The sequence below is a fragment of the Vipera berus genome, assembly GCF_964194415.1.
Source record: "Vipera berus genome assembly, chromosome: 3".
NCBI lineage: Eukaryota > Metazoa > Chordata > Lepidosauria > Squamata > Viperidae > Vipera > Vipera berus.
In genome coordinates this window covers 115,734,405-115,760,574 of record NC_138204.1, presented here as the reverse complement: position 1 = coordinate 115,760,574, position 26,170 = coordinate 115,734,405, and the positions used below count along the sequence as shown (strand labels likewise).

At 38.7% G+C, this 26,170-nt stretch overlaps 1 protein-coding gene across 2 annotated transcripts; it reads left to right on the top strand.

The window, feature by feature from the left end:
- The first annotated feature begins 1,146 nt into the window (after positions 1 to 1,146).
- Positions 1,147 to 8,072, top strand: GORAB (golgin, RAB6 interacting). 2 transcript variants are annotated; one of them, XM_081325998.1, is made up of 5 exons: positions 1,147 to 1,228; positions 3,320 to 3,563; positions 4,497 to 4,598; positions 5,577 to 5,717; positions 6,522 to 8,072. In XM_081325998.1, the coding sequence occupies exons 1-5, from the start codon at positions 1,165 to 1,167 to the stop codon at positions 6,877 to 6,879; spliced, it is 909 nt and encodes a 302-aa protein (XP_081182124.1). In that variant the 5' UTR covers positions 1,147 to 1,164; the 3' UTR covers positions 6,880 to 8,072. The 2 variants fall into 2 exon arrangements, with proteins under 2 accessions (XP_081182124.1, XP_081182123.1); XM_081325997.1 differs by lacking the exon at positions 1,147 to 1,228 and having other exon boundaries at positions 1,283 to 3,563.
- The last annotated feature ends 18,098 nt before the right edge of the window (positions 8,073 to 26,170 follow it).

The window sequence follows — 26,170 nt, the reverse complement described above, 5'->3', positions numbered from 1 at the left end:
CAGCATAACATTGCAAGCATGTTTCCAGCCGCAGTCCACTAGTGCACCCGTCTTTATTGCACATCAGTGGCTGGTGCTTTGTACGGCAAATCTCTGTGGGATTTTTTTTTCCATCCAACTGTTTTACGCATCAGTCCCTCAGCTTCCCAAAAGGTTTCTGTGCTTAAAATCCGTCTTCGATACAGTACAAGCAGCCACTTCCCGAGACGTTTCTTCTTCGAAAACAGGGATTTTACATTCAGGTGACACGCTGAGCCACCAACTACTCATCGCATTCGTAGCAAGGGAACTGAATGAGAACTAAGGAGAAACTTCCTGACAGTCTGAACAATTAACCAGTGGAACAACCTGCCTCCAGAGGTGGTGAATGCTCCAACACTGGAGGTTTTTAAGAAGAGACTGGACAGCCATTTGCCTGAAATGGTATAGGGCAGGGGTAGGCAACCTTGGCTCTTTTATGACTCATGGACTTCAACTCCCAGAATTCCTGACTCAGGAAGTTGAAGTCCATGAGTCATAAAAGAGCCAAGGTTGCCTACCCCTGGTATAGGATTTCCTGCCTGAGCAGGGGGTTGGACTAGATGACCTCCAAGGTCCCTTCCAACTTTATATTATTATTATTATTATTATTATTATTATTATTATTATTATTATTATTATTATTATTATTATTATTATTATTATTATTATTATTAAAGAGCAGAAAGGGTGCGGTCAAATTTAGTGTATTCTGCGAATCGAGAAAAATCGGGCCGCCCTAAGCACGGTCCTGAGCCCTCTGCATCTCGGTGCTTGCAAGCTGGCGTCCTTAATGAGACCTACAAAACTAGCACCACCAATCGGAGTTTAGAAGCGACAGGGTTGCGCTCCGCCGGCGCGCAATCGGTTGCTCCAATACAGCTCCCCGTGGCTGACTCGAGTTCGCCTTCGCTGAACTCAGCCGTCGGACCGAAACCGCCGCTTCGGATATGGCGCCCCGCCCGAAGCGAGGCGAGGCGAGGCGAGGCCGCCAAGTTAAAGAGACGCCTTTCGTTTCCATGGCTGCACAATGTCTACGCTCAGCAAACCGCGCGAGGCCTGAAGGAAGACCGGATTTTCCCAAGACGCGGGGCGGGCTTTGGAGACGTGGCAGCGGAAGGCGGAGGTAGGCTAGGAGGAGGCACTATGGCAGGGGGTTGGGCCGGATTCTCGGAGCAGGAGCTTCGGCGGCTTCAGGGGCATCGGAAAGGTAACCCCGGCGAGGAAAGGCGTGAGCAGCGGCGCTAGTGGAAGCGAGGAGCAGCCGCCCTGGCTGCGGGATTGGCGGAGAACCGAACCGGGCTGGGATTCCAGGATTCCAAAGCGGCTCATCGGTTCCTCTCCTCTGACGTCATCTCCCCGGGGTCGGGGTGGGATGCGCGAGGCACACGGGCTCCGGTTGTCTGCCAGAATGGGAACAATCCCCTTAATTTCAGGAGCGCTTTCTCTAGGAAATGCGTCGGGTGGTATGTAGAGAAAGCAAGGAGGAACTAGGAGATCCCCGGACTTATTTGCCGCAGGGGAGCTAGAATTGTTTGCAAAATTTCTGATTAAGAAAAGGCTATTATGCTAATAATAGAGACGCGGTGGCTCAGTGGGTTAGGACGCTGAGCTTGCCGATCAGAAGGTCCGCCCGAGTGCCATGTAACAGAGTGAGCACCTGTTACTCATCCCAGCTTCTGCCAACCTAGCAGTTCGAAAGCACGTAAAAATGCAAGTAGAAAAATAGGGACCACTACGGTGGGAAGGTACTCATCCCAGCTTCTGCCAACCTAGCAGTTCGAAAGCATGTAAAAATGCAAATAGAAAAATAGGGACCACTACGGTGGGAAGGTACTCATCCCAGCTTCTGCCAACCTAGCAGTTCGAAAGCATGTAAAAATGCAAGTAGAAAAATAGGGACCACTACAGTGGGAAGGTAACAGCGTTCTGTGCGCCTTTGGTGTCTAATCATGCTGGCCACATGACCACGGAGACTTCCTCGGACAAGCGCTGGCTCTTTGGCTTTGAAACGGAGATGAGCACCGGCCCCTAGAGTTGGAAACGACTAGCACGCGTGTGCGGGGGAACCTTTACCTTTACCTTATTATGCTAATGAATGTCAAAATAGATCGTTGAAAGATTCAGGCCAAAACTGAGGAGTCGGTTTGGTTAAGATGCTGCACTAGTAACCCAAGAGATCATAAATGCTAGTCCTCCTTTAGGCACACAACCTTATAAGTTGTGGAGAAAATACAAGAGCGCTTGCTGTTTATGTTGCTTTGAATTATTCAGAATAAAGGTATATAAATCTAATAAATGCCACGAAATAGGGAAAAACTCTTCTCTTGCGTAGTTTGTAAAGCTTCATACAAGGCAACAGGTACTTTAGAATATTAACTTTCCTCTACCGATCCTCAAAATTCTTGGGGGTGGGGTGGGGAATTTATGGGTGAGAAAGAGCTTCAAAGAAAGTGCCTTGGAAGAGTAGACCTGGGCTCCTTGGCAACTATTTACCCAAGACCTAAGTAATCTTTCAGACCAAACCCAATTTAAGAAACCAGAGTTTGAGAGTCTCTGGGACCTTGCAGACTTTTCCATCATTTGCCAATCTTAATCTCAGCTGAAGCAAATTTTTCGTAGAGAAAACAATAAAATAATATAATGAATTGTCTTTCCCAAAGGAAAGTAGTAAGGATGGAGAACTTTTTAGCCTCTACATGGTTTTTGACTCAAACATACATCATCCTGAACTTGTGTGGCTAATGATCATGGCAAATACTGGTATTGTTATTTGGGCAGAGATGGGGAGTGAAGATGCAAAGGACCTATCCTTAATTCATGTTCTTTATTGACACTAATTTAAAAAGAAAAACTGTTGCCATGATGCTGTTCCAAAAACATTTGATTCCAAAATTAGTGCTGGTCTCTATGTAAGTCTCAGTTCTTTTAAATAAAAATGCAAAAGTTCTGCTATTTGTATAGAAATACTCTCTTCTCATAGATATATGAAAGCATGGCAACAAGGAACTGATGGCCTTAAAGTTGACCATTTAATTGTAAATTAGGCCCACGTACTACTTGTAATGTTAGCAGGAGCTGCAGAAATGTATTTCTGAGTAGTTTGTGTTAATAATTTGTTTTTATCTTTTATATCAGTTAATGTCATGCCAACTTAAAGTATTTTAAATAGTTTTTATGAGGGCTGAACTCAGGACATATGATCTCACTTGTTTTTCTTTTATTCGCTTCCTTGGGAGAAGTGATATTTTCAGCTGTGTAAAACCAACATCTACCTATTTGTGCTATTTCGATCCACTAGGACCCTTGTCCAAACAACAGAATCAAGGGCCTTCAGTAAACAAAAATTGCCAATGTCTGCAGCAGAAAAAGGCACTTCAGAAGATAGAAGAGACATTGGAATTGCCAATTGGAGCAGCATTGTCGCCTCTGGAGAAGGCTGAGCTACAGGAAGCCAGAAATCAACAAGTGGAAGTTGAACAGTCTTGTAATAGTGGTCCAGCTGCAGCAACAAGTCATCAGCTTGTGAAAAAGAAAATGGAATTGTTAGTAAGTCTGTGATAAAGTTGCAAGAATTTTACCATCCCTGATAAGTTAATTGGAGATTTGTATAGTAAACTGACAAGCACACATTTTTCAATGGTTTTAGGGTATTAAGTAACCAGAACTTTCTAAACTTTCTCTTTTTGTTTTGGTACGTTTTGTCTACAGTATAAAACCTGATCAATGGTATGTTTTCTGTAATGTCAGGCCACCTGCCTCTGTAGAGTCACCATTAACTAGTAGATACTTTATCAGTTAGGAATAATTGTTCTGTGATTGCTGTATATCAGGCATGTCAAACTGCCGGCCTGTGGGCTGGATGCATCATGCTAAAACCGCGCCCACCCCATTGCCAGCAATGGGGAAAAAGTCACGTGACATCACATGATGTCGCAAGTTTGACATGCTATATATGATCCTTCCTGACGTTTTAGTTTGGCCCTCAAAGGCCTCTCCTCATTTGTAGATTGCCGTATCTATAGAAGTCAAAGAAAATCATATTCAAAAGTATGAAGTTGTGTGCTACTTCTATTTAAGATCACTTTGTGGGCCCTAATATGTGTAATTTTATAGATTCTTCCTTTTGAATCTTATAGGCCACACTTCTCCTTTCTCACATCCATACATTAGGATAGTACTTGATCATGTATCCTACTTGAGGAATTTAGGAATCCTTGGGCAGGATAACTGAAATCTGAAATATGTCTAAAAGATCTGACTTTTGAATCCAGGCTTAGCATTGGAAAAGTTTCTTGGGATTTTTCAAATTTGGAAAAAATGTTAGGTACATAGTAAGTCAGTTATTTATTACAAAGACTAAGAGACTTGCTGTATTTTCCCCAGAGTTTCTTGTGGGTGGCCATATAAATTTGATAAATAAGAGGGGAAAAAGGAACAGAATTATTTATTGATTCTTTTATTTTGTTATTGTTCAGGCAGGAGAAGTCTCGGTGGGAAATCCTTCAACAAGAGCAGAAACTGATGGAAGAAAAAAATAAACGCAAGAAGGCTTTCCTTGCTAAAGCAGTTGCTGAAAGGTGTGGCGTTTTATATTATAGCTGGAAAAACACAGTGCACATTTTGTATTATTATATATTGCTTAATCAAGTCTGCTTCACTCTATTTTGCCGCCCTCCTTTAATATGAGAGAAATTAAAAATCTTTTGTCAAGGTTTTATTTAATTAGTCTTAATTTTAAGTAACAATGTAACTATTTTTATCCTTTTTTTAAAAAAAGTTAGCTGTATGAGTAGTTAGCTGCAAGTAGGATGTAAATAAGATAAAGACACTTGAAGATACAATCCCGTTAGTTTCATAAGGGGGCCATCAAACTCTTTTTGTTCATGTATCTTGAGACTTTTACCATGAGTCCTAAACAGCATAGGCAATGGCAAATGATGGCATGAGTTCTAATTCAAAATGTCTAAAATGCAGCAGGTTTCCTTTCCCAAAGTTATCCTTAGAAAATCCAGGTTGAAAATTGCTGGCTACTTTTCTTCTTGTAAATGGATATGTGGCCTTGAGTACATTTTTTTTTAAAAATCTCTTGATAATAATAGACATCCTTTCAGGAGAATGATGCAGTCTAAATGGAAGCTGTTGGGAATTTATAATGCTGTTCAGTGAATGCTGGAATTGTGGTGTCAAGCGTGATAAAACCATTTAGTTTTCCAATTTTGAGTTTCAGATGCTTGTAGTAAAGCTTTTCTCAAATTGATTTGTTAGAAGCAATTATATGATTTGGCAGGGGATATAAAACCTAATTGACGTCTATTTTAAGCACAATTTCTATTTTTTAAAATGTTTTCTTATAACTCAAGTTTTCGTTAGGGAAAAAGAAATAGAATTTTTTGGGAATCTGTCTTCCCTCTCTAGAAAATAGAATCTGCTTCTGTAATTTACTTTAAAAGAACAAACAAAAATTTTGAGTGCTTTTTCAGGCAACTGTATCGTCTGTTGAAAAGCACAGTTGTTTGTAAGTATAGATCAAATGTATTTACCTGTTTCTTCCCCAGATCTAAAAGAACTCAGGCTGAAACAGTTAAATTAAAGCGGATCCAAAAGCAGCTCCAAGCTTTAGATGACATGGTATCTGCTGATATTGGGATCCTGAGAAATAGGATTGACCAGGCAAGCTTGGAATATGCATGTGCTCGGTAAGGACTAAAAGCTGAGGAATAATGTAAAATTATTACTATTTTTCTTCCTAAAAGTGGTTTTGTTTGATTTGCTACCTTAAATTACAATGGTTTTTTTTAACAAAAAAATATATTTCATCAGCATTTGCTTTATCTTCAAATTTATTTTTTACTGCAACGCTGGTTAACTCTGCACTGTTGTTATATTTTGCTAATATAGCCTGTGGGCACAAGTAGTTTGAAAAAAATGACATAGTACATCACTGTCCAGCGAAAAGCTAAACAAAATGGAAGAAAGCAGCTCTGTTGGTCACAGGTCTAATTTGTTTGCATTATGGCTGAAATTGGGACTTTTTAAGTTACTCAATGGATGATGAAATATTTCAGTTACTCTCTGTGATAATTGTAACATTGAAATATGACTAATTTCAAATAACTTTAGGTTTTTATGTCTTAGTGATACGTTAATTGCCAATTTAAAAAAATGGCTTCCAGTAAGAGATACGGCAAGGAAGTAAGAAATGGAGCATACTAATTGCAGTAGTGCCAATGCAAAATCCTTCCCTTGCTAGCACTTTCTACATCTCAGTAGCCATTCAGGGTTTTTTTTAACTGAGAGTGGCTGAAAGGATATCAGATTTGAAAAAGTGCAGATCTTCTACTGAAGCTCAAAGGGTAATCCCACTATCCTATTCCCTGCTACTATTGGCCTTTCCACTGTTAGGTTTGCTGTTAACTTTATGTAAGCCTTTTTACAACCTTGTTAGAATACCCCCTGCTAAAACACTGTACAATTCAACATAATTAAATTATTTCTTTCAGGAAACGTTATGATAAAGCAGAATCAGAATATGTGGATGCAAAACTGGATCTCCAAAAGAAAACGGAAATCAAAGAACAACTTGCAGAGCACTTGAGCACAATCATACAGCAAAATGAACTCCGAAAGGCAAAGAAATTGGAAGAGTTAATGAAAGAGCTGGAAGTAGAAGCTGACGAAGAGAACCTGGAATTGGAGACAGAGGTAGAGCAAATGTTGCAACAGCAGGAAGCAGAAGCTAGAAGGCAAGAGATTCAGACACAAAAGCTTGCTCCAGCTGAGGTGCAGAATACAGATCCCCAGACTTTGAGTAAAGGACATGAGAAGGAGAACCTTAGAAATGTTAATGGAGCAGCTTAGAAGTTCCCATACAGATGATCAAAGTCACACAGGAAACTCAAGTTTCTGAAAGAAATTATGATTCATCCGGAAAATGTCTGATAACATTATTTTTGATATTTGAAGTCATAAGAAGTACTGGCATATAATCACAAGAAGCCTCTGAATTTGTACAGTTTTCTAGTCTGTATTATTATTATTAGAGTACGTGTGTGTGTGTATGTGTGAGAGAGAGAGAGAGACAGTGCATATTTGTGTGTATTATATATACAAATGATCTCTTTTCCCTGTCTACCTCCATGTGATCCCTTATGAAAGGGAAAGGGTAATGTTATCTACATAACATTTAAAGTACAAAACGCCATGTCAGTAGGAGTAAGGCACTGTGTATATCTTACATGAAAACCTAACTAAATCCTATGTTATTGGCTTAGACCAGGGGTAGGCAACCTCGGCTCTTTTATGACTCTTGGACTTCAACTCCCAGAATTCCTGAGTCAGCTATACTGACTCAGAAATCCTGGGAGTTGAAGTCCATGAGTCATAAAAGAGCCGGAGTCATAAAAGAGCCGAGGTTGCCTACCCCTGGCTTAGACGTACTCTATTAAAAAAAATATTTTTCAGTGCTCACAAATGAATATAAAAGGATATGGCTGAGCAAATCAGGAGAAAATCTGATTCTCCTAACTGCCAAATATTTTCTACCCTTGTAAGTGATTCTGTAAAAGAAAATGTTTGGACCATTAATAAATTAAGTACCGTATTTTTCGGACCATAAGACGCACCTGACCATGAGACGCACCCAGTTTTTAGAGCAGGCAAACAAGGAAAAAAATTCTTTCTCCTTCTCTCTCCCTCCCTCTCTTTCTCTCTCTCTCTCTTTCTCTCCCTCCCTCTCCCATTGTCCCTTCCTTCCTTCCTTCCTTCCTTCCTTCCTTCCTTCCTTCCTTCCTTCCTTCCCTCCCTCTTTGTCCTTCCCTCTCTGCATTAGAGCAGTACCCGCGGAGGCGGCCCTGCAGCCCGGCTTTCTCTTGCAGAAAGCAAGCTGAAACGGAGCGAGGGAGATTGCCAGAAATGTGAATCGGCTGATCTCATGCTCCTGCAATTTCCTTCGCTCGGTTTCAGCTTCCCTTGCTACAAGAGAAAGCAGGCTGAAACGGAGTCAGGGAGATTGCCAGAAATGTGAATCGGCCGATCTCGCGCTCCTGCAAACTCCCTCGCTCGGTTTCAGCTTCCCTTGCTACAAGAGAAAGCAGGCTGAAACGAGGGAGATTGCAGCAGCGCGAGATCAGCCGATCCGCATTCCTGGCAAACTCCCTCACTCCGTTTCAGCCTGCTTTCTCTTGTAGCAAGGGAAGCTGAAACCGAGCGAGGGAGAGTGCAGGAGCGTGAGATCGGCGTTTCTCAGCACGTGCCGATTCGTGCTCCTGGCAATCTCCCTTGCTTTCCACTTGCGGAGGTTGGGGCTGGCCATACGGATCACCTTCGGACCATAATACGCACCCTCATTTCCCCCCCACACATTTGGGGGAAAAAAGTGCGTCTTATGGTCCGAAAAATACGGTATGTTTCTGGACTAAACCTAATTACTGAGCAATAAAAGGGGAAATACCTCCCAATATTTTAAATATATTATTAATTGAAGTATAAACAAATATTTAATAGATAGGAAACAAAACACTTTTAAACTCATACTTGGATTCTCAAGATTCTCTAGTGATTTCATTATTTCCCCTTTTTATTTTATTCATCTTTTCATGTTTCTCTACCATTCATGTATTGTTGTAGTGCTAATCCTTTATCTTTACTTGCATAATCAGCACATGCCAAATTTCAGAATGTCCCCATTTCCAAAATTGGGTTAGTTTTTCTTGTATTGCCATGTTATGCAATTATTAGACTTCAGAGTTACATCAAATACTTTATCACATGCACTAAAATAAAATGGTTAATGTTGTTGTATTTAAAAATAAAAATGTTTGGTTAAGAATTATAAAGCCAAATAGAGTATAGCATTTTTCCTATTACCTGTAACTTCTCTATGCCTAGCTATAGCCTACCTGTAAAACAAATTAATTCATGTTAAGAGCCATTGCTGTTGTTACCTGTTTATCTCCAAAATGAAAAAGTCATAGCATCATGGTCTACTGACTAACTTGGCATTAGACGGGTATTTGATAGATCAAGCTTACTTATATGCTACAGTATCATCAAAGAAATTAAACAAGGCAGGCTCTTCTCATCTCTGGAGTGAAAGCAGACAATGCTTTTGAGGACGAGAAAGATTATTTGAAAGCACACTACTTTTGATAAACTTGTTTCTTTTATTTCTACTGTAGTAAATTATGAAAAGTAATTGACTGTTCTTATTATGGTTCAGAAAAAAATGGCAATGTCAAAGAGGAGTCACTATGAGGTCATACTAGGACCAAAGAATCTATCATAAATATTGTTAAATGTTGAGTGTGTTTTCCCCTAAAAGTATAGGTCACACTGATATTTAAGGTACAAAAGAGCAGGATGCAGGGATCAATATAAATTAACAGCTCTTCACCTAAGCTCAGATTTTCAGTAATGTTTCTTGACCATTTCAGCAAAGCAAGAAAAGACAAGACAACTTTACAGGTTTCAACAGCAGTTACTTTGCACTTTAGATTGTTTTAAATAAATAAGCATAGGCCATCGAAATCTTTCCACATCAAGTAAATGCACCCTTGCCTCTGCATTCAGTTATTTAACAAGTACTATGTGCACTCAGTGAATTCAGTGTTGACAGACACGGAGCCCCCAAAAGGTTCTGAAACTAAGGAAGAGGTGGCTTGCTCATATACTGTAGTCCCTTAACCTTTAATGGGTGTAGAACAAAAAACAATATACAAATCAATTAAAAGAACATCCATAAATATACTTTTATCAACACATCCACACTGGGCTCCATTAACAGCCTAGCCTTGGAGAAATGCCAGATCTTGAAAACATTCTTGGTGGCCAACAAGGTTGGGCTGTTCCATAAGGCAGTGGCCGTGACAGAGAAGGCATGCTTCCTGAGACCCATCTGATAACATTGCTTTACCAAGGGGAACTGGAAAATACCCACTTTAGCAGATCTATTGGGACAGACAAAAACCATCAAGGATAGGGGTCCCACAAGTAAACTGGCCCCACTATGTAAAGCTTTAAAGATGATAACTAATATTTAGCGCCCGAAGCCTACTGGGAGCAAGTTCAACTTATTGTACATAGCAGTGGCGTTACCTAGACATATGTGGTGCACTTAATACTGTGGGTGCAAGGCCAGCTGAAGCTTCCAAATGTTCCTCAAGGCAGCCCCATGTAGTAATCATTCCAGTAATCCAATCAAGATATGATTAGAATATGTTTAATAGGCAAGGAAGATATGACTAAAATGTACAAGGATAACCCCAATTGTCTTGTGTTACTCCATATACGCCATCCCTTTCTCTATTCTCCTGTGCCAAGCATTTGTGTTAATGGCTGTAACCTCTAATTTCACAGTCAGTTAAGTCACAAATCCCCTGGCAATTAGACAAGCTTGAGAGCAACATGATCCCAGGAGTGTACTTTGAATGGATAGCTATCTTCAGATCCTCCATTATTAAGATATGATTGCCAAGAATCAGCCAATTCTCTGCACCAGCTAAGTTACAACTTCTCTTTACCTTACTATTCCTTGCCATTTTATTACTTTGGTCTTTCATTTGAGGCAGCCAACAGCACCTGTAGACTAACAAATTATGGATTTCTATTTGTTTTACATGTAAGTCAAATCCCCTTTCACTTGGCTTCCATATAAAACAGGAAAACCTATCCCAGATATTAAGAAAATCCTAGTGCTGTACTGTATAAGTGTGACATCAGATCCATATTGAGAACGTGTCAACAGAACAGCACAACAATCTATTCAATTGATTGCCATATCTGTTTGTACCATAGTTCAGCTGGAGCATGAGGTTGCAAAAGCAGTTTCTTTTTTTGCCTTTGCCATTCTACTTACAAAGGTTTCAGTGACTGTGGGTTGATAGCTGGTTGTATTTTCTTTCCTTTCCAATATGATCAAGAAACTTCCAAGATGTACACAGTTTTGGCACTTGCTGTCAATATGCTTGCTATAACAGTGCTGGTTGATACCAAAAGAATTAGGAGCCAAAGAGAAAGCACACCACATCATACAATTGCTTTTTTTTTTTTAAAAAAAGTGGAAGGATGTGATGGACGGACTTCCGGTGGCTGCGCGGCGCCGAAGACAGGCTTCCCGGGCTGCCCGCGGCTCAGCTGAGTGATTTTCGCCCGAAACAGCGCCGATCAGCTGTTCGGGCGAATTTGAAGCCCCCTCCTCGGGAGAAGAGGAGGGGGTGAGGCCCCAGGTAGGGGTCGAGTTCTCCGGGGCCGCCTGAGCTTGCAGCTTGGGCGGCTGAAGGATCGAACTCCCCCGTAGCCTGGGTCGCTCCCAGCTGGCCAGCGCCTCTGCTCCTGATTTCATGGAGCAGAGCCAGGCGTCTGCGACCACCCCTGCCTGAAGGAAGGACTATGGATTAAAAGGAGCAGGCAGAGCGGTACAAGAGGAAAAGGTGAAGAGGATTATTTTATTTTACTCTCGAGCTTGATGGACTTTTTTAAACTTTAAGTGAAAGTGCGTCACAATTGAAAGTTAAAGATGGCAGCTAAACCTCCCCCTAAAACTCTTCGGAGTGGTGGATCTTCTCCGGTGCAACAATCATCATTACAGGCGTTGCACCCTCCTGATGTATTGACACTGAAGGATTTACGAGATGCTTTGGATAAACATGCTCAGGTACTTTTGGAATCAATTAATCAATCAATTGGTGATAAATTTGCACAGATGGAGGAGAAATTGAAGAAGTTGGAGGAGAGAATGGAGGAGAGGATGGAACAGAAGTTCAGGGTGATGAAGGTAGACATTTTGTCTTCAGTGTATAAAGTGGCTGAATGTGTGGAAGATTTGGATGAAAAAGTGGAAGATTTGACTCAAAAGAATGCCATATTAGAAGCAAAAGTACTGGAGAATGAAGATTTAAGAGATAAAATGGATAGAGAATTGAGTCTTGCTCAATATTTCCAGATGCAGTTTGCCATTAGAATCAGAGGTTTAAAGGAGAATATTAAGGAAGATCTAAAGCAGCTGGTTTCTGAGGCTCTTGAAGTGGTATTGAATCAGCCAGCATCCGAAATAAAAGGAGGCATGGATAAAGTGTTTCGTGTGAATTCATGGATTGCTAGACAGAGAAAGTTGCCTAGAGATGTGGTGGTTTATTTTGCAAAAAGGGAAATTAGAGATGAAGTTATACAAGCTGCCTATGATACTAAAGTCGTGATTGCTGATCAAGAAGTTCTGGTTCTAAAAGAAATTCCTCCAAAGATTTTAAGGAGAAGGAAGGATTTTACATTTCTTGTGCAAGAGCTCAAGCAACGAGATATAAGGTTCAGATGGGAGATCCCAGCTGGGTTGATGGTGATGCATGAAGGTAAAAGGTACCGTCTGGTTACTGTGATGCAAGCGCGTGATTTTTACAATAATGTTTTAAAAGCAACCCCATTAACACTTCTGGAAGCTGCAAAGGGATCTGGAGAAGGAGAACATCAAGAGGCTGAAGATGGACAGACAGAGGAGAATGGTGCTGGGGGAGATCAAGTTATAACACCTTTGGATGATCCTAGAGAACAGAGGGTGACACGTGCTGCTTTAAAACGATCAAAAAAGATAAAAGAACAAGAACAGCAGAAGTCTATGGAACTTTCACAACGTACTTACAGCCAAGTAGTGGGAGGTGGGAAAAGATTTGGGTGAGGAATGTAAAATTTAAACAAGTTTGAAATCTAAGAGAGAATTTTTACAAAATGTTTTATAGATGGTATTTAGATTTTAAAAAGCTAAGTATGTATCTGAATCATTAGCCTAAATGTTGGAGGTGCGGTGATGAAGACGTAATATATTTTCATATATGGTGGACTTGTAAAAAGGTTAAGGCTTTTTGGATAAAAGTCTGGTGGAACATATTAAGTTGATGTTGAATTTAATTACGGCAGCAAGACTTTTGATAGGTTAGTACTGGAAAGAGGAACTGCCGACCATAGAAGAGTGGGCTTTAGAGGTTTCCGACTTGGTTGAAATTGCGAAGATTTCGGCCTATTTGCAAGATTACTTGCAGGAACGCTATATTATGGAAGGGAGAGAATTGTTTGAGTTTATCCAGAATAAGTATAGGGTTAAGAAGTTTTATATTTGAATAAGGCTTCTTTCTTTGTTTCTTTTTCTATATTAGTTTTTTTTTATATATATTTAATATTACTAAGGTTTGTTTTATCCTATATAAGCTAGAGAGTGATAGATTTTAGAGTTTATGGTTGTTAGTATATGGTTGTTTATGATTGTTTTTTTTTTATACATACCTTGTATTTAGCTCTGGGAAGTCGGGGGGGGAGGGGGGGAGGGGGGGAGGAAGGGGGGGAGGGAGAAGGGTGGGGGAGGGGGGATTTTCTAAGGGAAAAATTGTATGTTAAAACTTTTCAATTAAAAAAAAAAAGTGGAAGGATGTGAATATTTTTCTATATAATTGGTTTCTTCCCAACTATGCCCTTTCCTGGATTGTGAGGCCCTGTGTTCAGTCACTCATGACCCATCACTCAGTTGGATTACTGCAATACTCTCTACACTGGGGCTACCCTTGAAGAGTTTTTGGAAACTACAAATGGTACAGAATGTAGTGGCGCAGACAATTCTGGAAGCTTCTGTGGTGGCACATGTAATTCTGCTAGTATGCAAACTGGATTGCTTCAAATTTCCTTTCGGGTGCAATTCAAGACTTCAAAGTCCTTCATGGCATGGGACTAGATTATCTGAGGCATCGTCTCACCCCAGTGTGACTGGCCTGCCCTACTCACACCAGCAAAAAGGGCCTTCTTCGGATGCTATCAGCCACAGAATTTCAGCTGGCAGGATAAAAACGTAGAGCCTCCCAGGCCAAGTGTCTGCCCCCTGGAATATCTGGCCTACTGAGTAGATCCAACCTCCTCCTTTGGGACTTCTGGAAAGTCTCAAAACTTGGCTGTCTTGATGGTTTTGGAGCCTCAATGGGGGTGTGCTACTGGGGTTGGTTGACCGAATGATAAACAAACCATGCTCTCAGTTTTAACCCGTTACTTAATTGCTGATGGTCTTCATTATAACGTTGTAATGTTTTTATACCTATGTTTTTATTCTATTGTAAGCTGCCCAGAGTTACTCGGATTAGTAAAATGGGTGGCGCATAAATTTAATAAATAAATGCAGAAAACTCTGCTTTACATGTAGCTCCCTTTCCTTTCTTGCAATCAACACAGAACCGCTAGGTTTTCTATGAAAGGAGGTGCAGATAACCCATCATGTGTCACTGACTAAAAGCTTGCATTTTAGTACTTGTTTCTACTAAATGCTGGCTGTGAAATCATATAATTTGGCACTTTTGTCTGTCTGTTACAGTATATCCTCCATAGGCCGGGGATAATTTTTACTATGACAAGTGAAATAGAAGTTTTACAAATAAGCAAATATTTAATGGCATTTTCCCTGTCAGATATACATTAAGTATTAAGGAGTTTTTGGTTATTCCTATCTCAGTGGATATTAGATTTCACATAAAATTTGTTCTGATTCATTCTTGGTTTTGTAAAACACCCAAATCTTTTCCAAAGTTCTATTAAATGAATATTTTAGCATCAATTTATAACTCTCATCATCTGATCTAGAGAATAGTAAATCCATGGGAGAAGGAAGATTCGTATAGCTGTTCTATATTTTAATTAATATCCAAACTACCTGGTCAAACTCTTGTAGTTTTCCTTTGCTATCTTAGTTACAATAAATCAAAAGGGGAAAATTAATGCACAGGTTATCAAATATGTCTCTAGAATAGAATTCCAACATCAGGAACACCATGAAACAATAGCATGTCTCTATTCCAAGTGAATAAAAACATCAAACATCTGGCTAACTATGTAACCAGACATAAGACTAATAACACTGACCCTTTGAATAGTCTCATTGACCTTTGGGGTCAATACTGACCATTTCTGGGGAACCTTGTTTTAAAAGGATAGGATAAAAATATCAGGAAACAGTGGATACATGTAGGATGGAAATGCTATGTATAATACACAAGATCAATAAGTGCATATCAGCTGACTCTTTACAGCTAACAAATGTTATGACTTGGTATATCCTTGCTCTGAAATAGCTCTGTTGCTAAATGAAAAGCTGAACCTGAAGTGGACACTCTGTTAGAATCTTACATGTTCTTGATCCTTACCTGATACATTGTCCCAAAGGTATCTGCAGAGTATGATTTTAAAAAGCCACTTTGGTGGGCACAGCCATGCAATTTAACCTCTGTGCATTTTTATGTGACTATAAAAAAGAGAAGAAACTTCAATCACACCTTTCTGGCGACCATCTTAACTTTTTGACCATACCTTGCGGACACCACTTGCGCGGTCCTCTGTATTAAAGTAGCATTCATAAAAAAAGACCAACCTATTTCAGCCATCAGCCATTTATCTCCTGGAAGTTCCTAAGTGTCCAGACCAATACCTAAGCAGAATCAGAGTAGATATATTCAGGGATAAATATAAGCACTAAAAGAAATTAGCAATAATGTCTTTGTCAAACCATCCTCATTAAATCTGATGCAGCTCTAATTATGTCAATTTATACTGGATGGGGACTACAAGATTCAAATAACACCTAGATGGCAGAAAATATTTTTTTTATTTAATTTATATAGCTGCCCACCTCAGATATGTGATGCAGAAAAATCTAACTCTGGATTGCCATCTAGTGATTATCTCAGTTTTGCAGACTGGATCTGGAAGCCGTAATTAATTTTAATATTTGTAAGCCTCCTAGAGTTATCTATAGGCAAGATGGGTGGCAAACAAGTCTAATAAATAAACAAAAATTTGAAACAGAGTGCTTTAGAAACAAATCCTTTCCGTTGCAAGGAAGGCAAAGCAGCCCACTGGTATGACACATGAAGAGTCTAGTAGCACATAAGAGAGAAGGCCACCTTCTCTCATCTAGGCAAAGTCATATCCTGGCACCCCCTATGGCTTAACACATCGACTGTTTTTGTTAGGAATTTCAAAAGTGTACCCTCTTATTTCTTTTTTCTTTGAGTTTTTGGGCTTCACGCTTATGATTTTAAGCCTGGACAATTTTTTTCTCAGATATTTTCATGCTATTTAGACAATAAGTGATTTTAATTACATCAGCACCCTGTAAGGACCTGCTTCAAAACCTCTTCCCAAGAAAGCAGGACTCTTGGAACGAATTCATCCCAAAAGGAACTTTTATTAGGAGAAGTTGACAGCAGGCAAAGAAGGCAGGATCTGAGGGGTTCCCACGTGAATCAATAGGTTAAAAGAGCAAGAAGCAAACCCCACCCCAATAGTTCATTCGGTCAATTCAAATGGGCTAATCCCCAGGTGTTGAATCCGCTGTGGGAATGGGGCTGATAAGACGCCGTTCCCAAGGCTGTGAAAACATTATTAGGTCTTTGCACCTATTATACCACAGCAAGATGCCAGGATGGCATCAAGGGGAAACAGTTCAAAGAGCAAGCAGATAGAGGAAGCGGGGAGGATACATTGTATTTATTTATTTATTTATTTATTTATTTATTTATTTATTTATTTATTTATTTATTATTGGGACTTATATGCCGCCCTATCTCCTGAAGGACTCAGGGCGGCTAACAACAATAAAACACAATAATACAAATGTTAAAAAAAGATTAAACTAACAAGCCCCAGTGATAAAATATTAAAAACATTTTTTTTAAAAAAACCCTATCATCAATCCAGGTCAGCCTGATGGAAAAGAAATGTTTTGAGGTTGCGACGGAAGGACCGGAGATCCGGGGCCATCCAGAGCTCAAGGGGAAGCTGATTCCACAGGGCAGGCGCTCCCACAGAGAAGGCCCTCCCCCTGGGGTTTGCCAGCCGACATTGTCTAGCCGACGTCACCCTGAGGAGGCCGTCCCTGTGTGAGTGCACCGGGCGATGGGAAGTCGTTCCTGGCAGCAGACAGTCCTGCAAATATCCCGGGCCTAAGCCATTGTAGCGGCTGAAGTGAAGTAAAGAAAATACATTGTAGTTCCCATAGCTTCCCCCCTCCCCCCAGGAGTATGACAGAACCCACAGGAAGAAAGAAGAAAAGATTTAACAAAGAAGAAAAAAACCCTCCCAATAAGTGGGTTCTGACACACCCATTGTTTGTGGTATGGTAACAATTCTGCAAAATTTTATTAAACCCTTGAGCAGGCACACTGACTCACAGAGTACACCATTACTTTTTTCACTTTTTTTACTGTGTTTTCAGAAGGCTCTTTAATTTTCGTGATCCCCAAAGCCGGTACCTATTTGGCCTTAGCCTAGAGTCAACCCTTGTCATCAGGTGTATCTTGCAGACTTAAAGGGTAAAGTGTCTTTTGCAATTTCATTGTTATGGGTAAGTCTTGCAGTATTTTATTTGTGTATGGTAGTTTATATTTCCCTTCTTTTATCGCTTCCATCTCTAGGTCCATTTCCTCTGCTTCATCTTCTGATTTGTTCATACTTTGTAGTCATTGTCTGGGAACTTTCTGGTTGTAGATTCCATCTGGAGATTTGCTCATTTATATTATCTAAATTATTTTTAGTCTCATTATGGTTTCTTTTTATGTTCTCTTTGTATGCAACAATTGTTTGGTGAATTAGTTGTAGCATAGAGTATATTTCCTTCTGTAAGGCATTTGTTTTTCTTGAGACACCATTCCTGGAGATCCTCTAATATCACCAGTCTCAGTAAGAGTAGAACAAAGTTTCTTCTAGCTTTCTGGTCTTTATATGCAGCCTTTATAATCCAATAGATTCCAGAATACAGGTTCAGTCCCAAAAGCAATATTTTATAGTGATCCTTTGTCTCAGGCATCCAAAATTTGTCAGTCAGGCAAGGTTATAATCCACAATGTTCAAAGAGTTCAAAGTGTTCAACCTCCATGAAAACAGCTCAAAAGTCTCTCCCAGCCAGACGTAATCAAAGTTAAAGTTTTTCTTTCTCTCCCACTAGCTCTTGAGATTAAAAGTCCAAGCTCAGTGGGTGTATATAGTCCAAAAAAGTCAGGGTGATAAGTACGTCAAAATATTTTCCTTTATTGCCAGCTGTTCTCTCTTAAGCTAGGAGTCACCAAGCAGCCAGGAAGCTAGTTATAGTGCTGTACTCATATCCACCATTAGATGTCATTCAAAATCCATTTTCCACTCTTAGACAAAGGATTGATTTCTTATATTTCACCTCAATGTTTTTTTAAAGAGAAAATCTTAACAATCATGTCAGTTCTCAAATTTCAAAACTGTGGCTTTATGTTACTTCCACTTCAATATTGTGTATTTCTGTCCCCCATAGAAATTAAAACGCCACTTCCATTCACATTTGGAGGTTTTTAGCTTCTTGGGAGCCTTTCTCAAGAAATTCAGTTGCAAAATAGTAAAGTATATCTCTTACCGCGATGCAAAATCGGAAGTCCACCATTTTATGAACTTTTATAGGAAAGATGGCACGCATATCTCATAACCAAAAGAAGTTTCTTTATTTCATATTATTTCAAACTGGGCAGAGATGCCAAAGAGAGTCTTAAAATGACAGCCATCCCTTTCCGACTGCAGTGACCTGGTGACTGACAAGTGATACCTTGAAAGGCAGGAAATTGGAGGGGGGAACCATCACTTTGACAGTTATGACTGGAACCTCTGCAAATTAGGATAACAATGAGTTGAATCTAACAAAATAAAGGCAGGAGAGCTAATGTTATTTTTTAAAATAGTTTGATTAAAAGTTTTAATTACAATAGTAAAAGACAACACAGATTAAAAAAAAGAAAAGGGGCGCAAGAAAAAGCCTTAAACATCATGTTAATTCTAAGCAAATCCAATATACAGTACTTTTCCAGTCCAGACAACAGCCAGTCCAAAAAAAAACACCACTCCAAATAACCTGTCCATTTTAACCCTGATCAAATAAAGTGACTTTGTGTTCCTTATTTTTATGTAAATCAATCTTGCTCTTTAATCCATTCAGATTGTTGATTCTTGTTTTGAATTTCCTCAAAACTTTAAACATCCTGCTTTGTAAGTCCAGCAAAAATAAGATATTCTTATTGCTTTCTGGGATTGTCACTTTTATTTCCTTCTTAATTTTAAAAGCCTCACCCATTTCTTTTTAATGTCTAATGACAAATTCATGTTCATCTTGTTCTCAGATAGACTTTGCTGTGTATCTTTTTCTGCTACATCTTCAGGGAACAGACTGTTCCCAGACACAACACAGCTGACATTATTGATTCAAAATCCTGATGCAGTTCCTCAGAAATGTCTCTAAATGCCATTATAAGTTGCTTGTCTTATTATTCATCCAATGTTGAAAACAGTTTTCTTTCATTATTTTGCAAATGATTGTTAAATATGGCAAATACCAATTTTCTAAGAAACCTTTCTACCACTACCGTTATAAGATCAACCTGGCTCCCCATATTGGTTCTAAAATATATCAGTATTTATAACAGATTCTGTCTGGCATAGAGCTGGATTTGAACTAAATGTTTGAATCCTCCCTCAGTCACCAATTTACACCAAGGTTCAAGTGGAGTAGAGCAGCATTCATAAGATTCCTGAAAGTGGAAATTAGAAGGAAACATCCAGGCAGGTACCTGGTGTTAGGATCTGTAATAAATAATTACTAAGTTCTCCCGACCATCGCTGAATTGGTCCAATACAACAAAATTTTGTAACTCAAGTGAGGGTAATAAAAATCAAAATATGAAATGAAAACTTTTAGGTTACAGTTTTCCTCAAGTAAAAATGGAGAGAAGCTTTTCAGCAAGGGATATAATGGCAATTTAAATTCTGTACACAAGTTTTTTTTTTCAAATGTTGATGGAAAAGAAACTTTTGCAGACTAATTAGGATTGTTCCTTGTATAGGTTATTGTGTTCTGTTCACAAGGTTATTTTTTTTTAAAAAAGTGTAGGCTGTCCTTCTGAAAATACAAAAACTAGTAACTAATTATAAAATATGTGGTAAAAATGCATTGTTAATGAGTGAAGAGATATCTGCTCTTGATTATCTTAAACCTCTTAGGAAAACCTTGATGCAGGGCATGAAATGACAATATCAGTAACCTTGCCCTTTCTTTCTATTTTTGTAAGCTAAGCATATCTCAGTATCTGACTTCAACTTATCCATATGGTTTAAAGATGGGTCACTTTTTCATTAAAGCTGAGTCTTGTAGGGCTGAGGACAGTAGCAGCATTCTTGAAGAGTTTCCTGAGTGAAAGATACGGCCTGGTCCTTCTTTACGAGGATGAATAAAGACTCCAAGAGGAAGGTAACTATGAAGAACCTTAAGGAGATGCTCCAAGTGTGATAGCAGTTGCACAGGAGGTGCATTTTCATGATTTCCTCCCAGTGCTATATTAAAAAACTTGCTACCAAGTTTTATGTTTGTAAATGTAATAACAATATCATAAAGTGGTGCCTAGGCTGAAATAATTGCCTTCTTCTGTGATAGCTCTAACCCTAGATATTATATAAGTAATATGGGAGCAATAATGATGCAACAAAAACAATAAATTGTATTTGAATAAATACAAATAACAAAACACAGGTGGAAGAAAGATCAGTTAATGTTTATGTACATTTACACAGTTATTATAACAAGTCCTAAACATGAAATTGAGAAAATTAGGCTCATTGGACTTTGCCAATCCTGATTTAAATACAGATCATATTTCTTTTTCTGTTTATGGCATTTCCACTAAACTCTTCTTCAAAAGCCAAATTGTTTCTTCATAATCTATAATCAGAAACAGAATGGAGATAGAATTCATTCAGATGTCTGGTCATGCAAGTTAGTGCAAATAAACAAGGCTGCTTCCATGGCTTACAGCTATTATACAAAGGGTTTATCTGTGCTGTTTTCTTAGGACTCTGGCCCAGCTAGCAGTGGTGGGACTTTGTCCCCAAATTACTCCACCAATCTCTCTCTCTCTCTCTCTCTCTCTCTCTCTCTCTCTCTCTCTCTCTCTCTCTCTCTCTCTCTCTCTCTCTCTCTCTCTCTCTCTCTCTCTCTCTCTCTCTCTCTCTCATCATGGTGCTCTGCTATTATGCCCTGAGTTGCTATGGCTACTTTAGGCTTCATTTTTCCTTTGCCACATCAAACTGATCGGTGCTCAATTGTGAATTCTGCTCTGGAAGTACTCTTAGCTTTGCCCTGCTAAATTACCAAGACTAATACCATTTTTTTGTTTTTGTTTTTTTGTCAGAGACAAAATTTTCCTACAGGGTGGAAAACATTTCCCTAAATCCACTAATACAAATAAAGACACAAATAATACAAAGACACAAAGTGTCTTTCAGAGAACATAGAAAAACGGGGAGAAAAATCTTTTCTGTCAAACAACCATGTAACCAACAACCATTATGAATGTCAACAGAACAAAAAAAAATGTAGCCTCCTTTTCAATGTTTCTTAGAGACTCTGACTTATTGAAATAACCTGCCAAGCAAGAAACTTCTCTAACCTAGGCAAAAAGGGGAGGGAAATCCTAAACAGTATAGCAACTGTGCAAATTTGTTAAGATATTAATCATACCAGCTTTTCCACTGAAAGGTTTAGATAATATGTAATATTTTATATTGCAATGCATGAAATACACTGTCTGAAACATTAAATGAACACTAAAATTCTTTTTTAAAATAAAAATAAAAAATCATTGAGGCTAAATGTCCTCCTGTACATTTAGAGGGACATGCAACTATTTTCTTCTCTACAAAATTAAATCTATAATTATTGCAGGAGCTGTACACTTTGTGCTCTTTTAGATATGTTTCTTATTTTAAGTTTATGCCATTAAAATACAGGACAAAATTTAATGAGAGGCACAGAAATGGAGAGGTAAGGAAGGGAAAGAGATTTATTGACAGAAATGAAATGTGAGGAATAAAAAAGATAAGAGTTCTGAATTACTATCCAATGGCAAAGGAAGATAATAGTGGAGAAAAAGAAAGTTATAGGTAAAGGAAACAGAAAAAAAATGAACAAATGAGGGAATAATTAAGAAGAGAAACCTATTCTTGGTCTCAGCTGAACTCTCAGCCCTATTTATTTATCGGCATTTGGCAGACCAGTACAGATAAATTTACAGGTCCTTTTTCTAAGTTGCTACATGTGATACAGCTTCAAATCCAAGTCTTACATAGACAAGAATATCTGTCTGCTTTTCTTACACTCACTTATACAATGTTCAAAGATCCCTATTTTTGAACAGATCTTGGATGTAAGATCCAATTTTATTTGTACGTTTTCATACAGAGCAATTTGAATTTTAATCATGCAATTTATTTGCACTCAAAGATAAGTAGAACAAATTTTAAAACAATATTTACACACACACACACACACACACACACACACACACACATCCCAATACCCCAGTCTACCATACAATCAAATATTCCACCCTTGTCCTACTGCAGAATCTACTTTGTTTCAGTTTAAAAGGAAGGGCTACCTCCTTTGTATTGACCTGGATGGATAGATTTGTATTGACCTGGATGGATAACCAATACTCACTTGATTACCTATAAATCAGAGAACTGTCACCTTTCTTTGAACAGCTGCTGAAGCTGGATGGGAATGCTAGTTGGATGCATCTGGATGTTCTCAAAGTCCACTTTAGCTTTGATCATATCAGCAAACTGCTATCTTTAGGGTATGATCTCCATCCTGCAGGTATCTGAAATGCATGTCTTGTGTTCTTTTGTGGCATAATTAAAGATGGGCCTTCTTCTCTAATTTGAACAATAACAACAAAAATAACCTTCCCTTCCCTTTCCTCTTCCTCTTCCTCTTCCCCACTTCTCTTTCTCTGCATGTCTTTGAGGCTGTTCTCTTGTTGAATGGATACCTGGGAGGAATGCTTTGCTATTTCCAACAAGGAAAAGGCAGTCAAAGTTCTAAACTCATTAGAAGGATTCATAAATAAGTGGGGGTGTTTCTAACTTTTTCCCAACATGTTTGCTAATCCAATGACCTCATTTGGGAAGAAACAATCTGCTGGGCCTACTGAATTTCCTTTTCTTGTATGCCATTGTGTTACAGTCTGTTACTTTACAGTACCATGTAGTTTAGACAATATGATATTGCAAAATGTCAGAGAGCGTAAAGTAGAAACATGTTTTAGAAGGACAGCAGAATAACTTTGTGCAACAAAGTGTTACCTAGTTCAAGATGACAAATACACTGTGGCATCTGGGAAAACAGTTTCTATTCCATGAAGATTTTAAAAATGAAGATACCATGATTTAAGATGTTATAACCACAAGTCTCTTAATTGTTTCAGAAGTAATGATAAGTTGGGTCACATGTGTTCCTCTTTACAACGTGGAATCTGATCTTGTCCTCTAATGATAGCAACCTCCATGTCACTTGTGTGTGAATCAAGCATGAGAGTCCAGCCAAAACACCCTGACCAGAATTTTTTAAAATTATAATATTTATTAAAGATTTTTAACAAGAGAAAAACAATACAAATTTTAGAAAATAAATAAAGAAAATAAGGAAAAATGGTGACTAGATAAGAAAGAAAAGATGAGAGGAGGGGAGAGGGGAGAAGAGGAGAGGAGAGAAGTTCTACTCTTCTTAATAAAGGTTATAAATTCATTTTTATTTCACTTTTTCTCTAATTTTACATCATAATTTATCTCTAATTCCATCTTCACAAGCTCTTCCTCCATTAGGGGTATTTCAGAGTTTTCCCATGTTTGTATACATAATGGTCACCCAGCAGTTTTCATGCACAAAAGCATTGCTGCATAAGTTTTTTAAAATTGTCTATCCATAAGTCCCAGCAAGAAAAATTCTGGTTTCAGTTGAATGTTAATTTTTAAAATTCTTTGTATTTTCTGGCTTTTTTATAAGCCCACTAGGATAAAATGACCCTTCATATTGTCCACATTTTCAGCATAGATTTGAGGTATATTTATATATTCTGGTTATTTTTTTGGTGGTATGTATCAACGATACATTATTTTATAAAATCCTCTTTAAAATTATTACATAACGTAAATTTAGTCCTTTCAATCACATATTTTAAGAGCTTCTCCAGAAATTCTTAACTTACCATGGGGTGATCTTAGACAGTGGGGGAAGCTGGAGTTGAACTGCAAAGCTAGAGCTCCACAATCAAAGAGGAGGGAAATGAAACCCAATGATTAGCAAATGAGGACCGTAGCCACAAACTGCCCTATGGACATACATAATTCTCCGAGAACATGCCACCATCTATTAGGGATGACTCTCATCACAGCATTCATTCAAATTCATATGTTACTCAGGGGTCAAGTTGATGACTGGCTAGTGCTACAGATGCTCCTTGTTTTAGTTATAGTTTAAAATGCTGTAATTCCTTCCCAAAGAAAATGATGCTTATTCTGAAAAAGGGTGTCCACATCACAGTATGGTATAGGAATAACTGACTTGTTGAAAATTCCTGCAGGTCTGCACACCTTTCTTTCTGCTGTCATATTTTTTTGCTCTTAGGCACATAATTAATTAGGAGATTGGAGCTCTGCTGCTTTAAGAAACCTAGAAAAGATATGTGGAAAAGATCAGGAATCCAGAGAATGGCTCTACCTCAGGGGTCTTCAAACGTGGCCTTTTTATGACTCGTGGACTTCAACTCCCAGAATTCCTCAGCCAGGCATGCTGGCTGAGGAATTCTGGGAAGTGAAGTCCTCGAGTCATAAAAGCGCCACGTTTGAAGACCCCTGCTCTACCTGAATCTTACAGTTGATCTGGGCTGAGGTTGCTAAAATGATCACTTAGAAAGCAGCAGGCAGATAGGATCAGGATTCATATTTTTTTGCTCTTAGGCACATAATTAATTAGGAGATTGGAGCTCTGCTGCTTTAAGAAACCTAGAAAAGACATGTGGGAAAGATCAGGAATCCAGAGAATGGCTCTACCTCAGGGGTCTTCAAACGTGGCCTTTTTATGACTCGTGGACTTCAACTCCCAGAATTCCTCAGCCAGGCATGCTGGCTGAGGAATTCTGGGAGGTGAAGTCCTCGAGTCATAAAAGCGCCACATTTGAAGACCCCTGCTCTACCTGAATCTTACAGTTGATCTGGGCTGAGGTTGCTAAAATGATCACTTAGAAAGCAGCAGGCAGATAGGATCAGGATTCTACATTCTTACTTTTTTGTTGCTGAAGCAGGGATGTTGATAATGTGTGTATTATTAAATATTAAAGTTATTAAAAAGTGTATGTGGTGGTGTGTACTAAATAATGGCCTCTATTCCTAAGTAAAGGGATGTAGCATCCATCCACCTAGCAGATTCAAGGTGGTCCATAGCACTTGTATACAAACTCAGAATGTTCATTCTTTGTTCAGCTGGGGGATGAAACAAAAGAAATACGTTTGTACCATTATTGAATTAGCACAAGCGGCCATGAGACTATTAAGTCTAAGATCTTGCCATGAGCAGAAGCATGAACATTGCAGTGTAAGACCTCATGAGAACCAGCCCTTCCCATTTCCCATATAGGAATACAAGGATGCAGCCATACAAAAGACTTCCTCAGCATTTCCCATATTCATGAAATTCCTTTTTTTACCCAACAATTATAATGTCGAATGATTTCTGTCAGTTTGAGTGGTGATACTTTGTTATTAGCTGTGCAATCTAATCCTGGAAGTGTTTCCTCATATGTTCCAGGAGAACGCGGGCCAGACTAATTGTCAAAATTTAAGATACTTTTGTACATACTACAATCTTTATTTTCTAAAATAACTCAGGTCTGTTTCTATGTCTATAAAAACAAATCAAATAGCAGCTGAAGAGCTGAAGGGGAAAGTGCTTTAAAACATAGACATTTTTTCTTTTAGAACAGCAAAATTCTGGATTAGACATTTATCTTCCCTCCTCATAGTTTTGTCCATGCATTTACGAAATTCAAAGCCTAAGCTGAAAATTCTTTAGCAATATTCCAAACATTCTCCTTTACTATATTTTAAAGACATAACAACATTCAACGAAATGTTTTCAAATGGGTAAAGAGGATGCAAATGACATAGTGCCTTTTTAAAGATTAAAGACAAGTTTAGAAGTCAATGAGATTTTAATTAAATTAAATGGTGCTTTAATGGGTACTTACTAGGAAGATTTATGGAAACATATAAATTTAGTTTCCATGAGGTG